The sequence below is a fragment of the Teleopsis dalmanni genome, chromosome 1, assembly GCF_002237135.1.
Source record: "Teleopsis dalmanni isolate 2A chromosome 1, ASM223713v2, whole genome shotgun sequence".
Taxonomy (NCBI): domain Eukaryota; kingdom Metazoa; phylum Arthropoda; class Insecta; order Diptera; family Diopsidae; genus Teleopsis; species Teleopsis dalmanni.
The window spans coordinates 63515777-63535768 of NC_051846.1; the positions used below are offsets into that span (position 1 = coordinate 63515777).

Genomic DNA, 19992 nt, shown 5'->3' on the forward strand with positions numbered 1-19992 from the left:
TTAATTAGTTTATAGTCCATATATAATTTGTTGGACTGCAAGTGCTAAGCTTAGAACTCGTGCCTGTCAACTTAGAAACGATAATGATAATGATACTTGAAACAGCGTTGTATGTTGAATCAAATATCAATAAATTAATAAAAATTTTGTTGTTGTTTCTTTATTATTGTTTGAACCTTTGTAACTATTTACATTTCATACCGTAAGAATTTCATATTGTTTAAATTGTAATAAATTATTAATCATTATCATCATTGCTTTAAAGTCCATTTAGAACTTACGCTTGTTTCACACTTTCGTTCCATTTATGATTGTTTTTTATCTCTGCTTTCCAGTTCTCTGACATTCATCTCTCTGAGATCTTACACTCTCACCTCATATTTTTATTAGTCTTCCTCGATTATTTGTTATTATCTTCCAGTATTTGTAACACTGTGCTTTCTTTAAGATTTTGTTTGACGTGTTTTATCCACTTCAAGTGTGATTTTTTTTTAAATACCATACAATTTGATAATTTTCTATTAGTTGATTAATTTCATGGTTATACGTAATCGATATGTATATATGTAACATACATTAAGACCGAAAAGTTTTCGGAAATTCTCATTTAAAATTCGCGCGCTGTATATTTTCCGATATTTTAAGTTTATGTAGTTTGGCAGCACTGTCCTTAATTACTATGCCAAAAATGAGCGCGATCTGTCAGACAGTTCGTTTACGGCAGCTGTTGAAACCAGTTCACCTCAGTAGTGCGTTGCGAAAAAAACAATGGAAAAAAATATTGAACAAAGAGTTTGCATCAAATTTTGTGTTTCGAACGAAATTTCGTGTGCAGAATCGTTGCGAATGCTACAAAAGGCTTATGGGGAATCAGTTTTATCGAAAACTCAAGTTTATGAGTGGTACAAAGCCTTTCAGGACGGTCGTACGACCGTCGAAGACATTTCGCAACGCACTACTGAGGTGAACTGGTTTCAACAGCTGCCGTAAACGAACTGTCTGACAGATCGCGCTCATTTTTGGCATAGTAATTAAGGACAGTGCTGCCAAACTACATAAACTTAAAATATCGAAAAATATACAGCGCGCGAATTTTAAATGAGAATTTCCGAAAACTTTTCAGTCTTAATGTATATACGATATATATTATTTTTCTGTACTAGCTTATATATTATTTTTTCTTCTCAGAGATGTTTCAAATAGTAGTAAACTACAATAACAAAAACTTTTTAATATTTTAATTAATTGAATTTTTGTCTGACTATACAACTGTTTTGAATATTGCCAAATACTCATCATCAGTGATCTTGAAATTATTTCTTATATATAATTATTCGTAAATAATTTTTTAAAACTGCAAATACCAAGAGCTTTTTTTGCGTCTAATCTTTCAAATTTAATTTTTCTTTCTATATATAGTTTATAATTTGTTAATATTAAGTATAAATTGTAGAAGTATTAAAAATTTAACAGTCGTAACTTATACGGGTGTGCAGAGATGTGACAACTTGACTTTTCTATCTAAATCAAAATAACTTAAGTAATAATCTTACTTAAATAGACACTTTTATGTTAGGTATTTATTTATTTACGTCAATAAATGAATTTGTTCAACTTTTTGAAATTTGAACATATTTTGCATCAGCTGAAAGTATTGAAAGACAATATTTCTTTGAATTTGCATTAATCTTATTCATTTCAATGTAGAGACTACTTAATCTATGCACTTACGAGTATAGTTAAAACAAATATACATAAATGTATCTACATAAAACATTTACAAATGTTTATGTGCATCGCTTGAAGATTGCAAAATGAAAATGATTTTAAGCACTTGAAAACCTCAATGGGTCTGAAATATTATGTGTCATATTTCACTCGACACTTGAACTCCTTTTCAGAGTTCAACCGCATTTTACAAGCACCCCAACAATTTTATTTTACATTTAACTTAAAACGCTCAGTTTTTGTTTACTATTTTTTTTTTAGTTTTTTCTTTAAAAATAAATTGTTTTTCACTTATTTTATTTTATTTTACTTTTCGTATTTGTTTTTGTTTTTCATGTAAAATTAATCTACAAACTCGTTGAATGCATCGAAAACCGGCACAATTTATCTCACAATTTCAGTTGCAGCAAAAAGTGTAGTCCCAGGGTAACCATTGTTCCATTCCTTAGCTAGAGGCACTCATGAGTAGAAACAAGAAAACTCTACAAAAACAACACCAACAACAATAAAACATAATTGCAAAATTTACCTACAAATATATGCTGCACTGCACCCCTCTCCCACTATATATAGTATAGTGGTCTTGTGGTCTGGTAAACATCGCCTGCATATGCATTCATTGTACGACAGCGATAAATGACATGAATACATCTTGCAGAACTGGGAAATACAAATGATTTTCGTATTTATTTGATATATTTTCTACTGATTATACGACTATGCAGTGTAGTTGTTGTTTTTGTATTGTGCACTGTGTGTATTGTGGTAAAGCTCAGCCTTAAAAGTTGCTACAAAAGTTCAAACTGATAATTGCAAAATTGTAAAATTGCAAAAATAATTATTCAGCCCGTTCCTGCGCTTCATACTTTGTAATCCGGCGAGCGATAAGCCCGCATATCGGCCAATTTATTTAAAACTGCAAAAATATTAATATTAATGATAGCAACTATCAACGAAAAAAACTCTTAGCTAAAAACTGCAACACTGACAATAACAAGAAATTACATTAACAGTAAAACTGTCTGAGTTGATAAATGATTTCATCTCTTAAAAATTACTTTTTGATGTCTTTAAACGATTTCTTCTACTTCTACTTTGTTCTGTGCTGTGCTGTTCTTGTATTGTCTTTAAACTGCAAAGTTGCCTTTAGAAAGATACTTTGAAATGTGTTTCTCGCTTATAGTTCAACGAAAGCATTTGTGAACAATGTTACCTGCCAGCCAGCCTTTTGCGAGAAATGTTTAGTTAATTTTTCAACGAAGATTCTAGTCAAGGAAAAACCATTAAAGTCAAAGTCCCTAATGATTCTTTAGACACTTTACAAATTTAACAAATCATTACTTAAAATTATATCTGATATGTTCGTTAATGGTTTTAGTATCTTTTTAATTGTAAAATCAGTTTTTAGTTTTAAAATTTACGAGTTATCTATCTCAGGTGTCAATAAATTTAACTACAGGGATTTTTTTCTTAAATGAAGCACATAACCTCTTTAATGGTGTATCATAGTTTCATTACACCTAGCCATACATACTCTCACTTATACACTAGAACAGAAATGTATGCAGATTCTGCTATGATAAGGTAGAGTCTAAGGAATATCTGATCACCAACCGTGATACACTAGGACACAGAGAACACAAAATTTTAGGTGCATACTAACTACAGAATGAAGACCTTCAAAAACTTACTCTAAAGAAGCTGGTTCGATTCCTCCAATAGCTTCCAATAGATCAAGGTGTTCGCAGTACATAAAGCCCTCAACCTAACCCATAAACTATTACCATTACCATATCATATATTCTAATAATACTAGTTGACCGCCAAAAACTTCCAAAGATCAAGGTGTTCGCAGTACATAAAGCCCTCAACCTAACCCATAAACTATTACCATTACCATATCATATATTCCAATAATACTAGTTGACCGCCAAAAACTTCCAAAGACAACACCTATATTTTCTATATTAAAATTTTCCGTGGAATTAGAAACTCATTACGATTTTTCTATATTATTTTAATTACTTTATAAAAGCACCTTTTTGGGCAAATAATGTAGAAAATAGAATATGATTGTTGAAATTTTGATTGAATTCTTTTGTTTTGCCATTCAAAATATTTGTATTAAATTCATCTTCAATGTCCATCAAAAGAAAAAAAATTTTCAGTATTTCTATAGACGTTCCATTAAAAGTTTAAAATTTAAAAAGTGGGAAAAAATTTAAAAAAGCAGTTATTTATCTGCACATTAAATTGTTTTTGTTGTAGTCCGCCGGGATCTCAAAGCAGATAACATGTAAGGATTACAAGACGAATACATGGGTAAGGGTTCCAAGAACGGCCGGGTCTACATTCCGGAGCCACTCGTCCAAGACGACCAAGTATGTTTGTGTTTGTTTTTTTGCACATGAAGTAAAAGTCTTGGCTTAAAATTTTTTTTGTAACGACCGAAAGAAGTCAAAATCCGAAAATGACAGATCTAGGGAAATTACACCAAGAATGTCGAATGCAATATTGCAAAAAAATATATTTCCCAAAAGGGAAATTATTAAAATTTGATATGTTTGACACATGACACAATATGTAACTAATCAAAAAAGAAATAAATCCAATAAATAAGAGACAAACATTTTTCAAATGTTTTTTTATAAATTAGTGTTATACATAAAATTTTTTGCATATTCTGAGATTTGTATAAACAATTATATTAGTTTTGCTAATTATACAGAAGTAACTGTTATCTGCTAACAATTAAAATATAAACAAAAGCTCTCCTAAAATTTTCAAAGAACTTTTTGACAGATTAAAGCTTTTTCACATACATAAATCAACTTATGTTAATGGAAACGATCAAACTTGAATTTTACTAATATAAATTGATTTAGCCGCAGTGGGAACATGGTGTTAGATTAACTAAGAAAATAAATTCTTTGTGAGTGGTTTTAGTGCTTTTCGAAATACGATTTATTTTTTTTTTTATTTTGTTTATTCTTTTTTTATTTTATTTATTTATTTTTTATTTTGCTTATTTTTCATGTTAATTATTGTATATTGTATAATTATTGTATATTGTAGGATGAATTACATTATGTTAGTTCATTTACAATAATAAAAATTTTTGTCTTAGGATCTACATATATCTAGCGTTCAAATTACTTATCTGGATGTTATTTTCTTATTATATCTTCTATTGCCTAACTTAAGGTTATTTTACTGCTTTTAAAAATATTCCTCAGCATGATTTATACACTTTTGCATAAACTGTGTATTTCTGTCAAGTAATGTTTACTCCCAGCTTTGCTAAAGGCTATGAAATTTTCTTCTTATGTACAATTAACTCACATGGAACATTTAGAAAATAGATGATCATAATAAAAAAAAAGGTTAGTCATAACGTAATATGTACTTTACTAACAACAAAATTATCTTAGCTAACGTAAGATGATTATTCTGCTCAAGCCCGAAAAAAATAAAATTAAAATCGCTTAACATAATTTTTTAAAAATTGGTTATATTACAGAATATCCTAGTAAATAACCTATTTAGTATTCATACTCAGACAATTTCAATTAGAAAAAAACTTGTCCAGAGTTGTGAGCATTCAAAGAACATAACAGCTATCGCATCAGTCAAAGATGGCCACAATTTACGAAAAATTGACAAAAAACGAATGTGTTGAGTCAACCGTAAATCAACGCGAAATTACCTAATATGCCTACCGCTCCTATTTCAAAAATCCTTATAATGGCAGCGATCGCCACGAATAAACTGAGCATTAAGTAAATTATACCGTCAAAACGACGGAAAAAGGAATGGCGTTCAAACCCAAGCGATGCTCGCTGTGCATAATAAGAAAATTATATTGCGAAAAGCTATCATTACAGTTCACCAGTCTCTTTTGTTATTTATTTGTGTGCTTCCATATATGCCGTACACTGGAGCGATATCAGCTGCAGACCCGACCGGTTTCCAGACGGCTGCCTATAAAATTTTTACTTGGCCAAAGTTGGTTAAACTTGACCAACACACGACAAATGTGGTTGTTTAGTTTGAGCGGGAAAGAATATTTACTGTCCATAAGTATTTCTTTGGAGTTTTATGTTTGCAGTAATTTTCCTCCATATGCAACCGCAGCATAGACAGAGACATTGGTGAACACATGTTGCAGTGTCAAGCATTCCATACCTGTTGGTGCATACTTTATTGGAAAAATATGGAGAATTTTGACAAATTAATTTTCATTTTGATGTCAAACTTGAGTAACCATTTTTGATGTCTGCACGATTCTAGTCAGAGATAGTGGAGGTTAGCTAAATGCTAGTTGGATGGAAATGTGTTGCTATGAAAAGTTGCAGGAGGCAAGATAATTGTTGGCCTTACTCTGCAAGTCAAGAAAGCTGAAAGCTTAAAATATATAATTTTAGCATACCGTGAAAATGAATATAATTTTGTTATCTAAACGCTCTGCAGAAAGAAAAAAAAAAGTATTATTATTTTCCGGTGATGTTAATTGGCTTACGGTTCGTTTCGTTTCGAGTTTAATAAAGCTAAAATTATTACTATTAATTTTATTAATGATATTTTAGTTGATTTTTTTACAAATTTATTACTCCAGTAAAACATGAATTATGTTTATAATAAATAAATGTACTCGTAACGATCAACATTTTTATGGTATTTCATTACAAGGCCAAATTTACCCTTAACCACACCTGAGACGTGCAGTCGTCAAAAAGATATAATTTTTTATAGATTGTTTTTTTATTTTTTATTTTTTTACGAGATTTTTATTATTGCAATATTTTTTAATATATTTTTAGCTTGTTTACATTTCTTTTATATTTGTTATATTTTTTAATTTTTTTTATTGTTTTAAAGTTTTTCAAGTTTTATTCCCTTATATAGGGTGATTTTTTAGTTGCATGAGAAGAAATATTGTTGGAATACAATTTTTTTTATTATAATCTAGTAGACAATTTCAAGGTTTTTATTTTTTTAATATGATTTCCAAAATATGTACGCTGCGGCTACGAGTTATACGGTCCATTCGATCAGTCCAATTTTGAACGGTGACATGAACATTGACATGAACATGCTTCAGGAATTGGTGGTTTGCCGCCATAGCCCAATGACTTAAACTAGTCCCATAAAAACTAATCAAGAGGCGAAAAATCGCTTGAACGAGGGGTTTAGGGGCCAGTTAACAGAACCAGTTCTGGAAATAAAGTTGTTACCGTATTGATTTCGCAATAAATCGATTGTTAAGCTGTATGGCAGGTGGAGCCGTTTTGTTGAAACCAAATATCCAAACGTCGTCGATGTTTAACTGATTAATTTTTGAAAATTGCTGACAAAAATTTAGGATGCATGGCTCGATAACGCTCGCCATTTACCGTAACAGCATCTCCATCCTCATTTCGAAAGAAATATGTATTGATGATGCCGCCATCGTGTAAACCGAACGACCAACACAATTGCTTTGTCTTATTGATGGTTTTCAATCGAGAAGAGTAAAATTAGTGCGAAAACGATTAATAACTACACGAATAGCGTGCGATTATGTTGATCGTAAAATCTACGAAATGCTCTATGAACTTCGTTAACAGATTTATTTTTTTCAAAATAAATTTTCATAATATGAAAGAAAGAGTTGTTCTATCGTTGAACGATTCATAATGAATTGCCAAACCTTACTGAATAGAAATGTCAACACAGTTTGACATTCTCAGCTGTGAAACCATAGTTATAGATATCGAGAGTTCTTATACTGCTTAAAAAACACCCTATATATAATATTATTTTCTAGTGGTTATTAATTTTTTGTAATTGTAGTAAATGTTTTTTTTTTACAAATTTTTAATTTATATATATATATGATATTATATATATATATTATATGTATATATTATTTTATTTTCTTTTCATTTTATAGTATATTTTAAGTCCATTTTTTAAATTTTTTTTATTTCTGTTCATTTTTGTTTCAAATTGTTTGTTTAAAATTTATTTACTCGTATTTTCTAAATCATTATTTGTTAGTATTATCGATAATTAGTGCATTTAGTATTATTTTTTTTTTATTATTTTCAAAGCTGTATTGTAAATAAATATGAATTTATAATATAGGTCTGTAGGTCGGTCATCCTACCTCTACTGCTGTACATCACAAAATCGTAAACACTATCATAAAATGTTGAAGCGCTACTAAGATGGTTCAGTGAAAATATTTTTTACATGGTCTTTAATTATCTTAGAACTTTATCATGTCATTAACATCATTTAGCAAATTAAGCGGCTTTGTTGGCGTGGTAGGGGATATAGAGGGATGATAATACTCCAGTGAAAAATTTGCATTAACCGTATTCGTTGCACGAGACGTTGGAAGAAGCACACATAGAGGTGCTGGATTATAACTGCTGCATCTAGCCGAATTCCGGTAATGGATTGGTAGCTCTAAATTAGTAAGAAAGTGGGTATCGTACTTCCACAATGTTCGCGTCATCTTAATTAAAATTCTTTGTTCAAAACAATTTGTTATTATATTTTTGGGCTGTGTGTAGTGTATTTTGTTTTTGTTTTAAATATAAAGTTTTGTTCGTATTTCTCATTGTTTCATTATAATTTTTTTAGTTGTTTATATCTTTAGTGTTCTTAAATAATTGTTTCTCTTACTTTATTTATATAAATAAGTTTTTCTTTATCTTTTCTAATTATTTTTATTAACTTTATTCATTAAATCTCATTCATCTTTCATATATTAAATTTTATTTTATTTAATATTAATATTTTAATTAAATAAATTTTTGATCTGATGCGATAGCTCCTTCAAATACTGCCCAATATTTATTATCAGTGGTTATAAGTGAAACATCTTTTCATTTAATTGTTCGTATGTAAACTTTGGATTGCAAGTGTCAGGAAATGACCAATGATAACGAATGTTCACATATCACTTAGTCATAGAAGCTCGAATTGCTTTAGGCCTTTAATGTTAAGTACTGTCTTCGCTAATATTTTGTATTCAATGTCATCAGGTTCTGATGAAATCTGATACCTTATGCAAAATATCTCTGCTCCTTTATCGTAATCTTCTCAGATTATTCGGTTAATAACTTATAATATTGTCTGAGACCTTTTATATTAAACCATGTCTTTGAAAACAGTATTCTATGTCCTGATGAAGACTGACAACTCTCGCGAATTTCTCGACGCGTTCATCGTAATCTTGTCAACTGTTTCAACTTATACAACTTATAACATTACAGTTAAGAGTTATAGTTAATAGTTAAGTTGTACATACTTGAATTGAACTCTTTGGTAAACAGCGGTACCAGTGTTAGCAGTGTTCTTAAGAATATTTCTATTACTTGGTGACTTATGAGGACTGATGTTATGTTCATCTTATGAGTGGTATCACTGTATTTTTGGTGTCAAGGATTTGATTTCTTCTATCGATTTCTGTTATGAAATTGATGTTACATTTAGTGTTCGTTTTTAGGAGTATATTTACTTTCCCAACTTCAATGTAAATATTCGTATGATTGTTGTTTGGTTTTGCAGTTTAGTTCGTGAACATTGGGTCATCGCAAAGCAATATCTGTGAGAGGTCGGGAATGCACACATCCTTAATTGTATAATACATGTTGTCATATCTCAGCAAATCCGAAATTAACTTTTCTTACTTTTTTGTTTTTTTTTTTAATAAGTTTTCCAATTTTAATATAAAATATTTTTATTTTTGATTTTATGACTTTAAAGTTAATAAAGCAATACAGCTTTGTAATGAAAACGAAAATTGCATATGTATTTTTTTTAAAGTCGCAAATTAAGCATCAAATTTATTCATATCACTTTAGTTTCCATTTATTTCGAATACTTTTCAGTTGTAGGAAAACACTTTACCCCTCTACGTCCTAATAACATAATGAATTGAGTATGTAAGTACGGCTGAGTGTACATTTTTTTAACAAAGAATGAAACTTTTTGGCTTGTCAGCAAATTTCTGGAGTAATTCTATGTTGCACAACCGAAAATATTTCTACTCAGCCCGGGACTCATAGTTTATTTTGTACTCGTACATTTATCTAGATTTATGCCTCTTTTCGCATTCATGCCAACTAACAATTAAGCAACGAAGTGATGAATGCCTTTGTTGCTGATATTGTGGCAGCAACGGATACTACCAATTTTGCTGTTGCAGCAATTTTAGTAAATTTAGTGAAAAACGTAATTTGGCATGTGGAATTGGCAACACTTGAAGAAGGCATTCGGAAGACTTCAGGAAATTGTTTTCATCTACAAATATTTGGAGTTCATTTTACAGAACTTTAATTCAGCAAAAGTTTCAAGAATTTCCCAAGTAAACGTTTGAAAATTTAAATAAATGAAGTAAAAACTTTTAAGACAAACTATACATTAAATTGCCATTAAAAATAAAAATTAATGGTTTGCATTTCGTTTCTTATTTCACTAAAAATGCTAATTAAATTTTATTATTTTACAGATGTAAATGAAGAACTTTTTTAACAAATTCATTTAAAGATGAAATATTTAATTTTGGTATTTATGAAGTTTGAAAAGAGAAAGGTTTCAAGAACTATGATTGTATCTCATTGCGATATTTTATTACGTCCTTATTTATAGAATTACCATACCATAAATACCAACGACACCTGAGATACCAAATTGCTTTGTCATTTATGTATTCTTAAATATTTAAGGTCAATTTGAAATGAAAAATATTTCATGAGCGAGCTAAAGATGGCATCTCGTGCTTCTAGTTATAAAACCACATCACACCGGAACGATGATAATTGTGGCCACTGTTCCATTCTAAATCTTTTCAATAGTGAGAAAACATTCACAAATGTAGTGAAGGTTTTAATTTCGTCAAAAAAATTGACTACAAACATCTGGTCATCAGGAGTTTCTGATCTAATCATTAAAACAGTGTTTAACCCTATATACTTTTTTTCTTTTTGAAAAAAAAGCAATCGAAAGCCCAGTCAGTGTGAGACTTCAACCGTACTAAAATCATCTAGATGTCCGACGGTAAGCCCTCGCGGGATCACCGATTCGGAATTAGCTTATCATTCTGGAACGATGAGCTGTATAAACTATACCGCGACATTTACATATGTTAGTTAGACGCGTAAAAATTCTGTTGCTTTGCTGGCTTAGACATATTGTGTGAATGGTTAAAAGTACTCCGCAAAGAAAAATATTTGATTCGGTACCCACATGTGGAAAACGCGGTAAAGACGTTCTCACCTTTGGTACAGGACAGGCAACCAACGATTTAGGCGTGCTCGGTAATACCAATAGATGACAATAAGTCACTGATTAAGCTTGTTGGCGAAGGCTACTTAACGTGACTAATGATGACTTATGTCTGTAATGGCCCACAAAATAAGTAGAAACTCAACTTCTGTAATATCTAAGCAATTAGCAAGACTTCTCCTTTGCGGCATTTTTGACTTTGTAAGGATTTCAGATGTTCTTAAACTTAAAGTTTAAAGTTTTATGTAGTTAGGTAATGGTCTCAAGTGAAATCTAGGGTTCCCTTAAATAGCCTAAGTTGACCCAAGATAGTTTCGAAAGAATAATTTATTAACAAAAACAAATTGTCTTCAAATTATTTCATTTTATTCTTATAAATCCAAAATCTGTAAAATATTGTGACCGTAAGCAAGATATTGTGAAGTTAGAGTGAGAGGATTTAAGTGAGAGATATATCTATCTATTGGGAAGATTTAGGGATAAAAAATTGAGCATTAGTTAAATTGAAAAACAAATATACTACTGTTTAGATTATTTATTTTGTGTAAAATATTCCTTACAGATAATTATTTTTAATTATTTAAAGCTAGTGTTAATAAATGAAATCCACTTAAAATTTCAACATGTATTCTGCTAAGTATCTCTCTTTTTACCAGTTCAAATATTCTTCTTAGCATATTTTCCTTTTCCACTTTTTATAAAGAAAATTATAAATTTTCCACTGTCTGAATGTAATTCATTTTTTAAATGGTTTACAATGCCAAAATCTACTGCCAACCTACAACATTTACTGTTGCCAAAGTACCATAAGTAATGAATAACGGGATTCGAAGGAAAATTCCAGGAAGTTTTCTAAAATTTTCTAGAGTGCACGTATTTATGGAATTTCCGCAGCGCCACTATTTTTGAAATTTCATTTCTCTGATCCTTTCCACTTATTCATTTCCGTTTTATTATGCAAACAATTGTCCACTTAGGAGACATAAAAGAGGAATCCTTATAATGCAAACAGTTTTGAATTATTTGTCTGTTTTATGAATGCAAAACATAAAAGGATAAAGGCAGAAGGATTAAAGCATAAAATATGAAATATTTTGTAAATAAAAAAAACTCATAAATAAATTTGCAAAACATTACTTTGCTGTTTATTTTCCAGATAAAAATAGTTTGCATAATTTAGTGCAAATTTAGTGTATTTTTTTACTTCTTGACTGCTAATGAATTTTAAAATGTTTAAAGCAAAACAGCAAAAAAAAAAATAATAGTAATAATGTACACATGTTGTAACTAATGACAGCTAACATATATACACATCTGTTAGTTATTTATGTGGTCTCGATCGTCTTGGGATGTATGTAGAGAAGCAAAATGGTTTGGTTTACTTTAAGTTATTCATGCGTATTAATTCAATAAGTGGCGCTGCACTGACTCCACTTTAGTCAAATAAGTAAAATTATACTTTCGTAATATTCAATATCAATGGGCAGACAATATTCCCAATGCAACAAGTGCCACATGTGGCACGTAACTGTATTCAAGCCGGTTACAGAGTAAAAACTAACTGCGCCAAGAACATGTAAGACACGCCATATACACAAATTACAAAATCGAGTACGGCGCGTTTCGACTTAACTGAGCTGCATCCATGTACCGTTGCAGTAGAATTTATATTTTACAAAAAAAAAAAGTAATCCTGCGCGCACAGACTCCGTTTGTCTGCCTGTAAGTATTTCCTCTAAAGTGGCAAATAACAAACAAGATACATTGCGATCATACTAAAGTTATTTTCTTTTTAACAAGTCTCAAATTACACCTTCGTCTCCTCATCGAATTTACATACCAAATTTAATAAAGCAACTTGGAATTAATTATCGACATTGGTGAGCGCGAAAAACAACTCTTACGTATCTACTACCATTCACCACTGCGAGCCAAGCTGCGTACTACAGTGCATCTCCTGCATCTCGCAAGAGTACCGTAGCGGCTACTTAACAATAAATCTGTTTTTAGTGCTTCAGGAATGCGCTAAGATATTCGTTGGTTGCTTAAAACTAAATATGCTAAATATTTTATACTTGATTTTAGATAAAAAAATTTTTTTTTTCATTTAGAACCCAACAATTTTCTTTAATGTCTTAAAATTCTCAACTCCTTAAGTTAAATAAAAACTTCAATCTTTATATAGCTTTGTGAATGGTGATTAAGTTTATTGGTTTTGACATTCGCACATATTATCAAAAGCTTATGTAGCAGTTTCATACTTAGGATTACTTTTAATACTCTTGGATATTACAGTTAGTCATCTGATCATGGCAGTCAAATTAGTGAATTTATTGACCTTTAAAAAATTCTTCCATAAATGTAAATAAAAAGCTAAATAGTAAATATACGTTTTACCTTTGAAATTAGCACTTAAATTCAAAATTTTGCTAATTCTTCGGAAGAGTAATAAAAAAAAGGAGATTAAAAATATTTATCGGACGGAGTAATTACCAGGAATTAAAAAGTTTGAGAATATTTGCAACACATTTCAAATACAAGTTTAATCTTATTAATTGTTATTATCATCTTTAAGTTAGTCTTTATTGTCTCAACTGCAATTATCAGAACGTTTCCCTCAATTCTCGAAACATTTTCAATAATCAGATTTTTATAAAGCCATCAGAGCTGTCTTAGATAATATTATTATCTCTTCTCAGCTGCTAAAACGCGGTCTTCACAGTAGTTTCTTCAGTCAGTCAAACAGAATTAAATTGCAGATATCCAACTCCTGCGACTTCGATGGATGTTTGATAGTATTTGTCTAATAGTACATTAACACTGTCTCATTTAGGCACTTGCTCATTTATACTAATGAATGAACGTTCACATTATACTAAGCTAATTTATGCATCTGATAGAACTTTTATAAACTTTACTTAATAATATACTACACAAAAAGATTAAATATAATACATTGACACATTAAATCATTTATATACATTTTTTATATCAATTACAGATTTAATTAATAAAAATACACATTTTATTAATTACTTACTTTCTCAATGTCTTTGTTTATAGCTCGGTCAGCTGTTGTTTGTTTACATTTTGTATTAAAAACATACGATAAATATTTCAAATTTGTTAATTATCCTTGTTGGAAACGTATTTGTTAGGGTTGCATTCGACATTTTTCGCTTTAAATGAGGTAATTTATTGATAAAGAGCTCATTTATATGAAAGATTTTTGTATGGTAAATCATCTTTATTGATGGCTATAATGAGCAGAACTGTCTAAATGAGACAGTGTGAATGTGCTATAAGACTCTGATAAAAAGTTGGCTGTGGGAGAAGGTAATATTGCATTTTTGAAATATTAACATTATAATTTCATATTCAATATTAAAATTTTTTTTTTAAATTTAGTGTTATATGTAATGTTTTCTAATCGATATAAATAAGTATATATTGTAATATTTTTATCAGAAATGAGTTAAAATTAAGATATACAAGAAATTATCAGGTTTAGTTTCACATAATTTTATCAATAAAGTCAGGATATAGCATATTGATTTTACAATAACACTATTATTCAGATAATACGTTAAGAACTTAGGGTAATAGCTATCAAATAAAAGAATAAATGAAATAATAGAAGCAGTATCCCATGAGTAACTCTGGTTGACTAATTTGTAACTATCACTTGATATATATATGCGTATAAGTCGTTATTATATTAAGTTCTAGTGATAATTACATGTAAGCTATGTTTTTATCATTTTATTTTAGAGATAATTTATCATATAGAAGTGAAATCAGCAATTATAGGTTAGTGATAGCATAAAACTATAATAATTATCGTGTAGTATATAGAGTATATAGCAGTCGAAAACAGAATGATGTCATAAACATTTAGCATAACTTACTAGGATACTAAAATGGCTAGAACAATCTGTTAGCGGGCTTTAGCCTGCACCATAAGAAATTAATGATTAACATGTTTTCGTAAGAGTTACTTTACATCAAATACGGTGTCATAAACATTTAGCTTAACTTACTAGGATACTAAAATGGCTAGAACAATCTGGTAGCGGGCTTTAGCCTGCACCATAAGAAATCAATGCTTAACATGTTTTCGTAAGAGTTACTTTACATCAAATAGCTACTTCAAAACCCGAATTGTGGATATAGGTTTGAATCTTTAGATAATTCAATTCAATTGACTTTCATTATACTATCAACATTTAGTTTTGTTGTTATAATAGGGATATTTACTCTGTTTAGCAAACTCATTACAAGGTGCACGAAATTCACAAATTGCGCGAGCTTACACACACAAAATTTCTTGCAATGGCTTGCAATCTTGCTATACGTAAACCGATGTATACATATATTCTTGCAACGAAACATAAAAGGAAAGAAAACAGCTGTTTTGATAGCTGTTGCTTTTCATGTGGTTGTGATGAGAAGCAAACACAGCTGTTTTATTTCGATGTTGCAATTCTACAACAGAAGTGTTCTCGCACTCTTACAATTTCAGTTTTTTTAGCATTCTTGCATTTCATGCACCTTGCAATGACCTTGCAAGATAGAGTGAATACCTCTTATATATCAATTTGAGTTTATCATTGTGTTTTTGTTGTAATACAACCTCATAACAACTAATTTCATTTCATATCAGTACAGTACCTAATTGATATATACCATATCTTACTTATTAACACGAGCCGCTTGTTTTTCATTTTTATCTACTATTTAACATAGTATAAAATATTATACTGTTTTATTATACAGTTTAAGTTTTAAACTTAATTAACTTAAGTTAAAAAATAGTGGAACTGCAAACATTACAAATCCGTGAAGTCAAAAAACTGTAAACAAATTTACTGCGTTAAAGTGTTTTGTTTTTTATTAAAATCATGTAAACCTAAAAGTTATAATTTTCACTTGAAACATGAATAATGTAACACAAAAAACTAAACTTAAAAAAAGGTTGTAAATATAAAAACAGCATAAAATTAAAAAGGTTTCATCCCAGTAAAAACTTCAGACGATATACCATGTAATTTTGAATGCTCATAAAGCATATGCGGTACCGGCCTAATAGCCCCAGGGCAGTATGAAAAGAGGAGACCAAAAATAAAATGTTGTAAGGTTTCTTTTTAACCTTTTTTAAAGGATGAATTATTAATAATTGCTTTTGTTTTACCCTTTTTTTGTGTTTATACATAAATAAATAAGTAAGATACAATGTGTCGACAAGTGTAATTATTGCAGTTTTTGACTTTTGGCTACGAATCAACAAAAAAAAAAATAAAAGAAAATTGGTGTGAAATTACGATAAAAATATGATAAATAATAAAATAATAAAAAATAAATAAAAAATGAAGAAAAAATAAATGAATTAGAGAGGAAAAATTCAAGTTTTTTTTTATATGGATGATTTTTAATATAACCAATATATTTTTATTATAAAAATAATAATAATATATATAAGAAAAATAATTAAAAAATTAAAAAATAAAGAAAAAATAAATAAATAAAACTTAGAGAAGAAAACTTCAAGTTTTTATTGATATAGATGATTTTTAATGTAACCAATATATTTTTATTACATATTTAACATTTTTAAACTTCTTTATAAAAATTTTTTATTTATTTCTGTTGTATCTAGCATTATTAGTCCTATTTTTTTGTAAGCATGTCGCAATAAAACAACCGCTTATTTTAAAAATAACATGTGAAAGAACAACACTGCTAGCTTATATAGTCCAACTTTTTTGAAACCGCTCAACGAATAAGTAGCTCAAATCGCATGATTCCCAAGAATAAAAATTCGTCTATTGTGAATGATTTTGGTAATATGAACATATGTTTTTGTTGTTATTTAGTTGTTATTTTTTAAACTTACTATTTTAGTGTTAAAAAATAATTATTAATTTTCGAAATTTTGACTTTAAATTTACATGTTTTGCAAATATATGTATTTTTGTATTTGCATATATAAACTTGACAGGTATCAAAACAAAAATTTCCAGTTTTTCCAGAGTTGCCATCAATAGTAGTGCTTATATTATGTTGTTCTTTCACGATTAATATCATCCTGATTATTTAACAAAAAAATACTGCTCATGCCTAGAAATTGTAAAATTTTTTTACAAATGTATTTAATTTTTAATTATTTTCAATTAAAAAGAGCTATAATAATTCAATCCAATTCCATATAAGCTATAATTATATATACAAACAAAAAAAAGTAAAACAAAATGCGTAGTAATGAGAATATTTTAAATAACTTATTTAATTACAAATTAATAAAATACAAATAAATAAGCAAATAATATATACATAATATCACATAGTATCAATATATTATATATTAGTACTAAATTGTTTTAATACGCCCAATACTATGTCATGTTTGATATAAAAGTAAACGAGTTCAATTAAACTAATTTATATTTGAGTTCAATTAATTATGCTATCTTCAAATTCTTTTACAATATTAAAATATTATTCTTTTACAATATTTATATATCATTATTTTTTAAAAAAAAGTACTATCTGCTAAATACATGGTACATATGTCGGAAACACCGTTCTAATTTGCTGCCATTAATTAAAGTCACACTACTATATAGACTAAAACATATATAAAGAAAGTATTGGCAGCTTAGGAGTTGCCAAGAGACAATTTTACAAAGTTATCCAAATCTTTCATAAAAAGGCATATTTCGTTCGTTTTTAAAAAATCAAATAATATGACTCATATTATAAAATTATTTTAGTGCTACTGAAGATCTATTTAGTGCTTCTCTTTTTAATAAAAATTTTTTTAAATGATTTACTATAAAAACCTTAACTTACTAAAACAATGTTGTGATTATTGTTTTGATATTATATAATTATGAACTTTATAGTTAAATTGTACTCTGATATACCTCTCTAATATAAAAGATATAAACTCTTTTTATATTTTAAAGAAAAAAATTATAATGTGTTTATAAAACGTATAAAAAAGCAGCACTTTAAAGTATTGTTAATAATATTTTTAATACAATATTATAACCTTAAGTGATATCTTTTAAGGTTATTGAAACCGAGTTATTATCTAATATTTATAATATCATTTATTTTACAAGTAAATAAAATATTGAGTAATAAAAATCGAAATAAAATAATCTATGAAAAAAATTTTGAAATAATTTTTTAAAATAATTTTTCGAAAAGGTTCGAAAATATATTCGAACATCGGAGTTAGATTCGGAAATATATTAGGCATAATATTAAAAAAAAAATAATGAATTAAAACATTATACATAATTTTAGTTATTTTAATTAAATATTTTTGAGATGCTACTTTGAGATGCTACGACTTTTCTCTACCGCTATGTACCCCAGTTAATATTGGAACAACTTTATTTTTCAAACCTCTCTCATAGCAACCATTTAGTTTCTTGTACCAAAAAATCAGCTGAAGTATATACGAAAGGTATATAGAACACCAAGTGTATATCTGTTTTTTTGATTTTTTTTGGTATTACTACTATAAAGTTCATTCGCAAGTAACTTATTAAAACATGAACAAATTTTATAATTAGTTGACAATAAATAAAACGCATTTTAATTAGTTGAGTTTAAATCAATTTTTGTTTATTTTTATTTTGGGCTGGCAACAAGTATTCGCACGCAAATATTCGCACGCAAGTACTGATAGTTATCAAAATTTCAAGGCATAGCGTTTCTCTCCAACACGCAATGCATGCAGTAACGCATGCCAATACTAATACTGGAGCAATCTGTTAATCAAGGGGGCCACCAAAAACTTAAGCCTAGTTCTGGCAAAGCCTGGATAATAGGCACAACAGGTGTTCTGGTGTCCTTTATTTGAACACCGTTAGACATGCGTTATAGATACTACAGGATAGGCCAGCCTAAGTCCATGTCGTCCTATAGCCCAGTGCCCTTTAAAAACAGATATAAACAGTTATTAACCTTGATATCTCTGATTTGCTTCTGTATATTAAGTCAGAGATTCTACATTTGGAATAGATTAGATTAGCAATGTAGCCCTTAACTTTACTGCTGAACCCACTATTTGCTTACTTGTTGATCATAAATCAATATATAAGTATACGAGTATCATAAATCAGAAACATATAGTTTAAGAAATATTTAACTTAATTTAAATATTGGATTTAATTTTTAGAAGAAGGTCATAATTTTACTGGATGCTACAGTCCATTCTAAGCAGTACTTGAAAATCGACAACGTTGCATGTTGCCAGACATTTTAAACTTATGGTAGTCTTAGCATTTGCTTCTTTAAATACTTTTTGTTCGCACATTCTTCATTTGGGGACCCCTTGTACAAATAGTGAATAAATTTAAAATATTTATTGTAAATTCAATTGCAACAATTGTTTATTTTTAATTTCATATGCAGGAATAATTGAATATATTTACTAGGAAAATCGTAAAGATTTTAGCTCTCGCAAAAGCCCTTCCGCCAAGAGCAAACAAAATTGTGTTCAGTTCCAATTGCTGCACATATGGAACCAAGTACGCAGTGCTGCATGGACTGAATCCAATAGCAGAGAAATAATTTAACTCTTTTGTCGTAAGTGAAATTTAAACAAATTTAACAAGTTGCTTTGCAGTTCACAAACTCAGCAGAAGTCGTCGTCACACATGCAAACAAACATGAACTGGCAACACTTGTCAGAGTCAGCAGAGCAACCCCCAGGTTTTGTGGACTTCAATGCCATAGCAAATTGCACATATACTCATACTTCAGATAGAAAATGATATAAATTGAAGCAAAATTCATTTAAGTTGAAAAATTTTCAAACTTCACTACAATTTTGACTTGAACATTTCACGGTCGATACAGAAATTTTGCTGCTGTTCTTTTGGGATGTCCGCCTTTCTTACTTGACGGCTCATCATTAACAAAAACTAAGAAGAAAAAAGGTTACACTATAAGCACTCTAAGCCCTGCTTC

The 19992-nt window shown here is 29.1% G+C and overlaps 1 protein-coding gene across 1 annotated transcript in view; it reads left to right on the forward strand.

Annotated features, from left to right (window-relative positions):
- Positions 1-5363: 5363 nt before the first annotated feature.
- LOC119682744 (frizzled-like) overlaps positions 5364-19992 on the forward strand; it is a 31772-nt gene continuing 17143 nt past the window's right edge. Inside the window, exon 1 of the mRNA XM_038096250.1 lies at positions 5364-5414. Within this exon, the coding sequence (XP_037952178.1) occupies positions 5364-5414 (51 nt within the window). The remainder of the gene's footprint in view (positions 5415-19992) is intronic.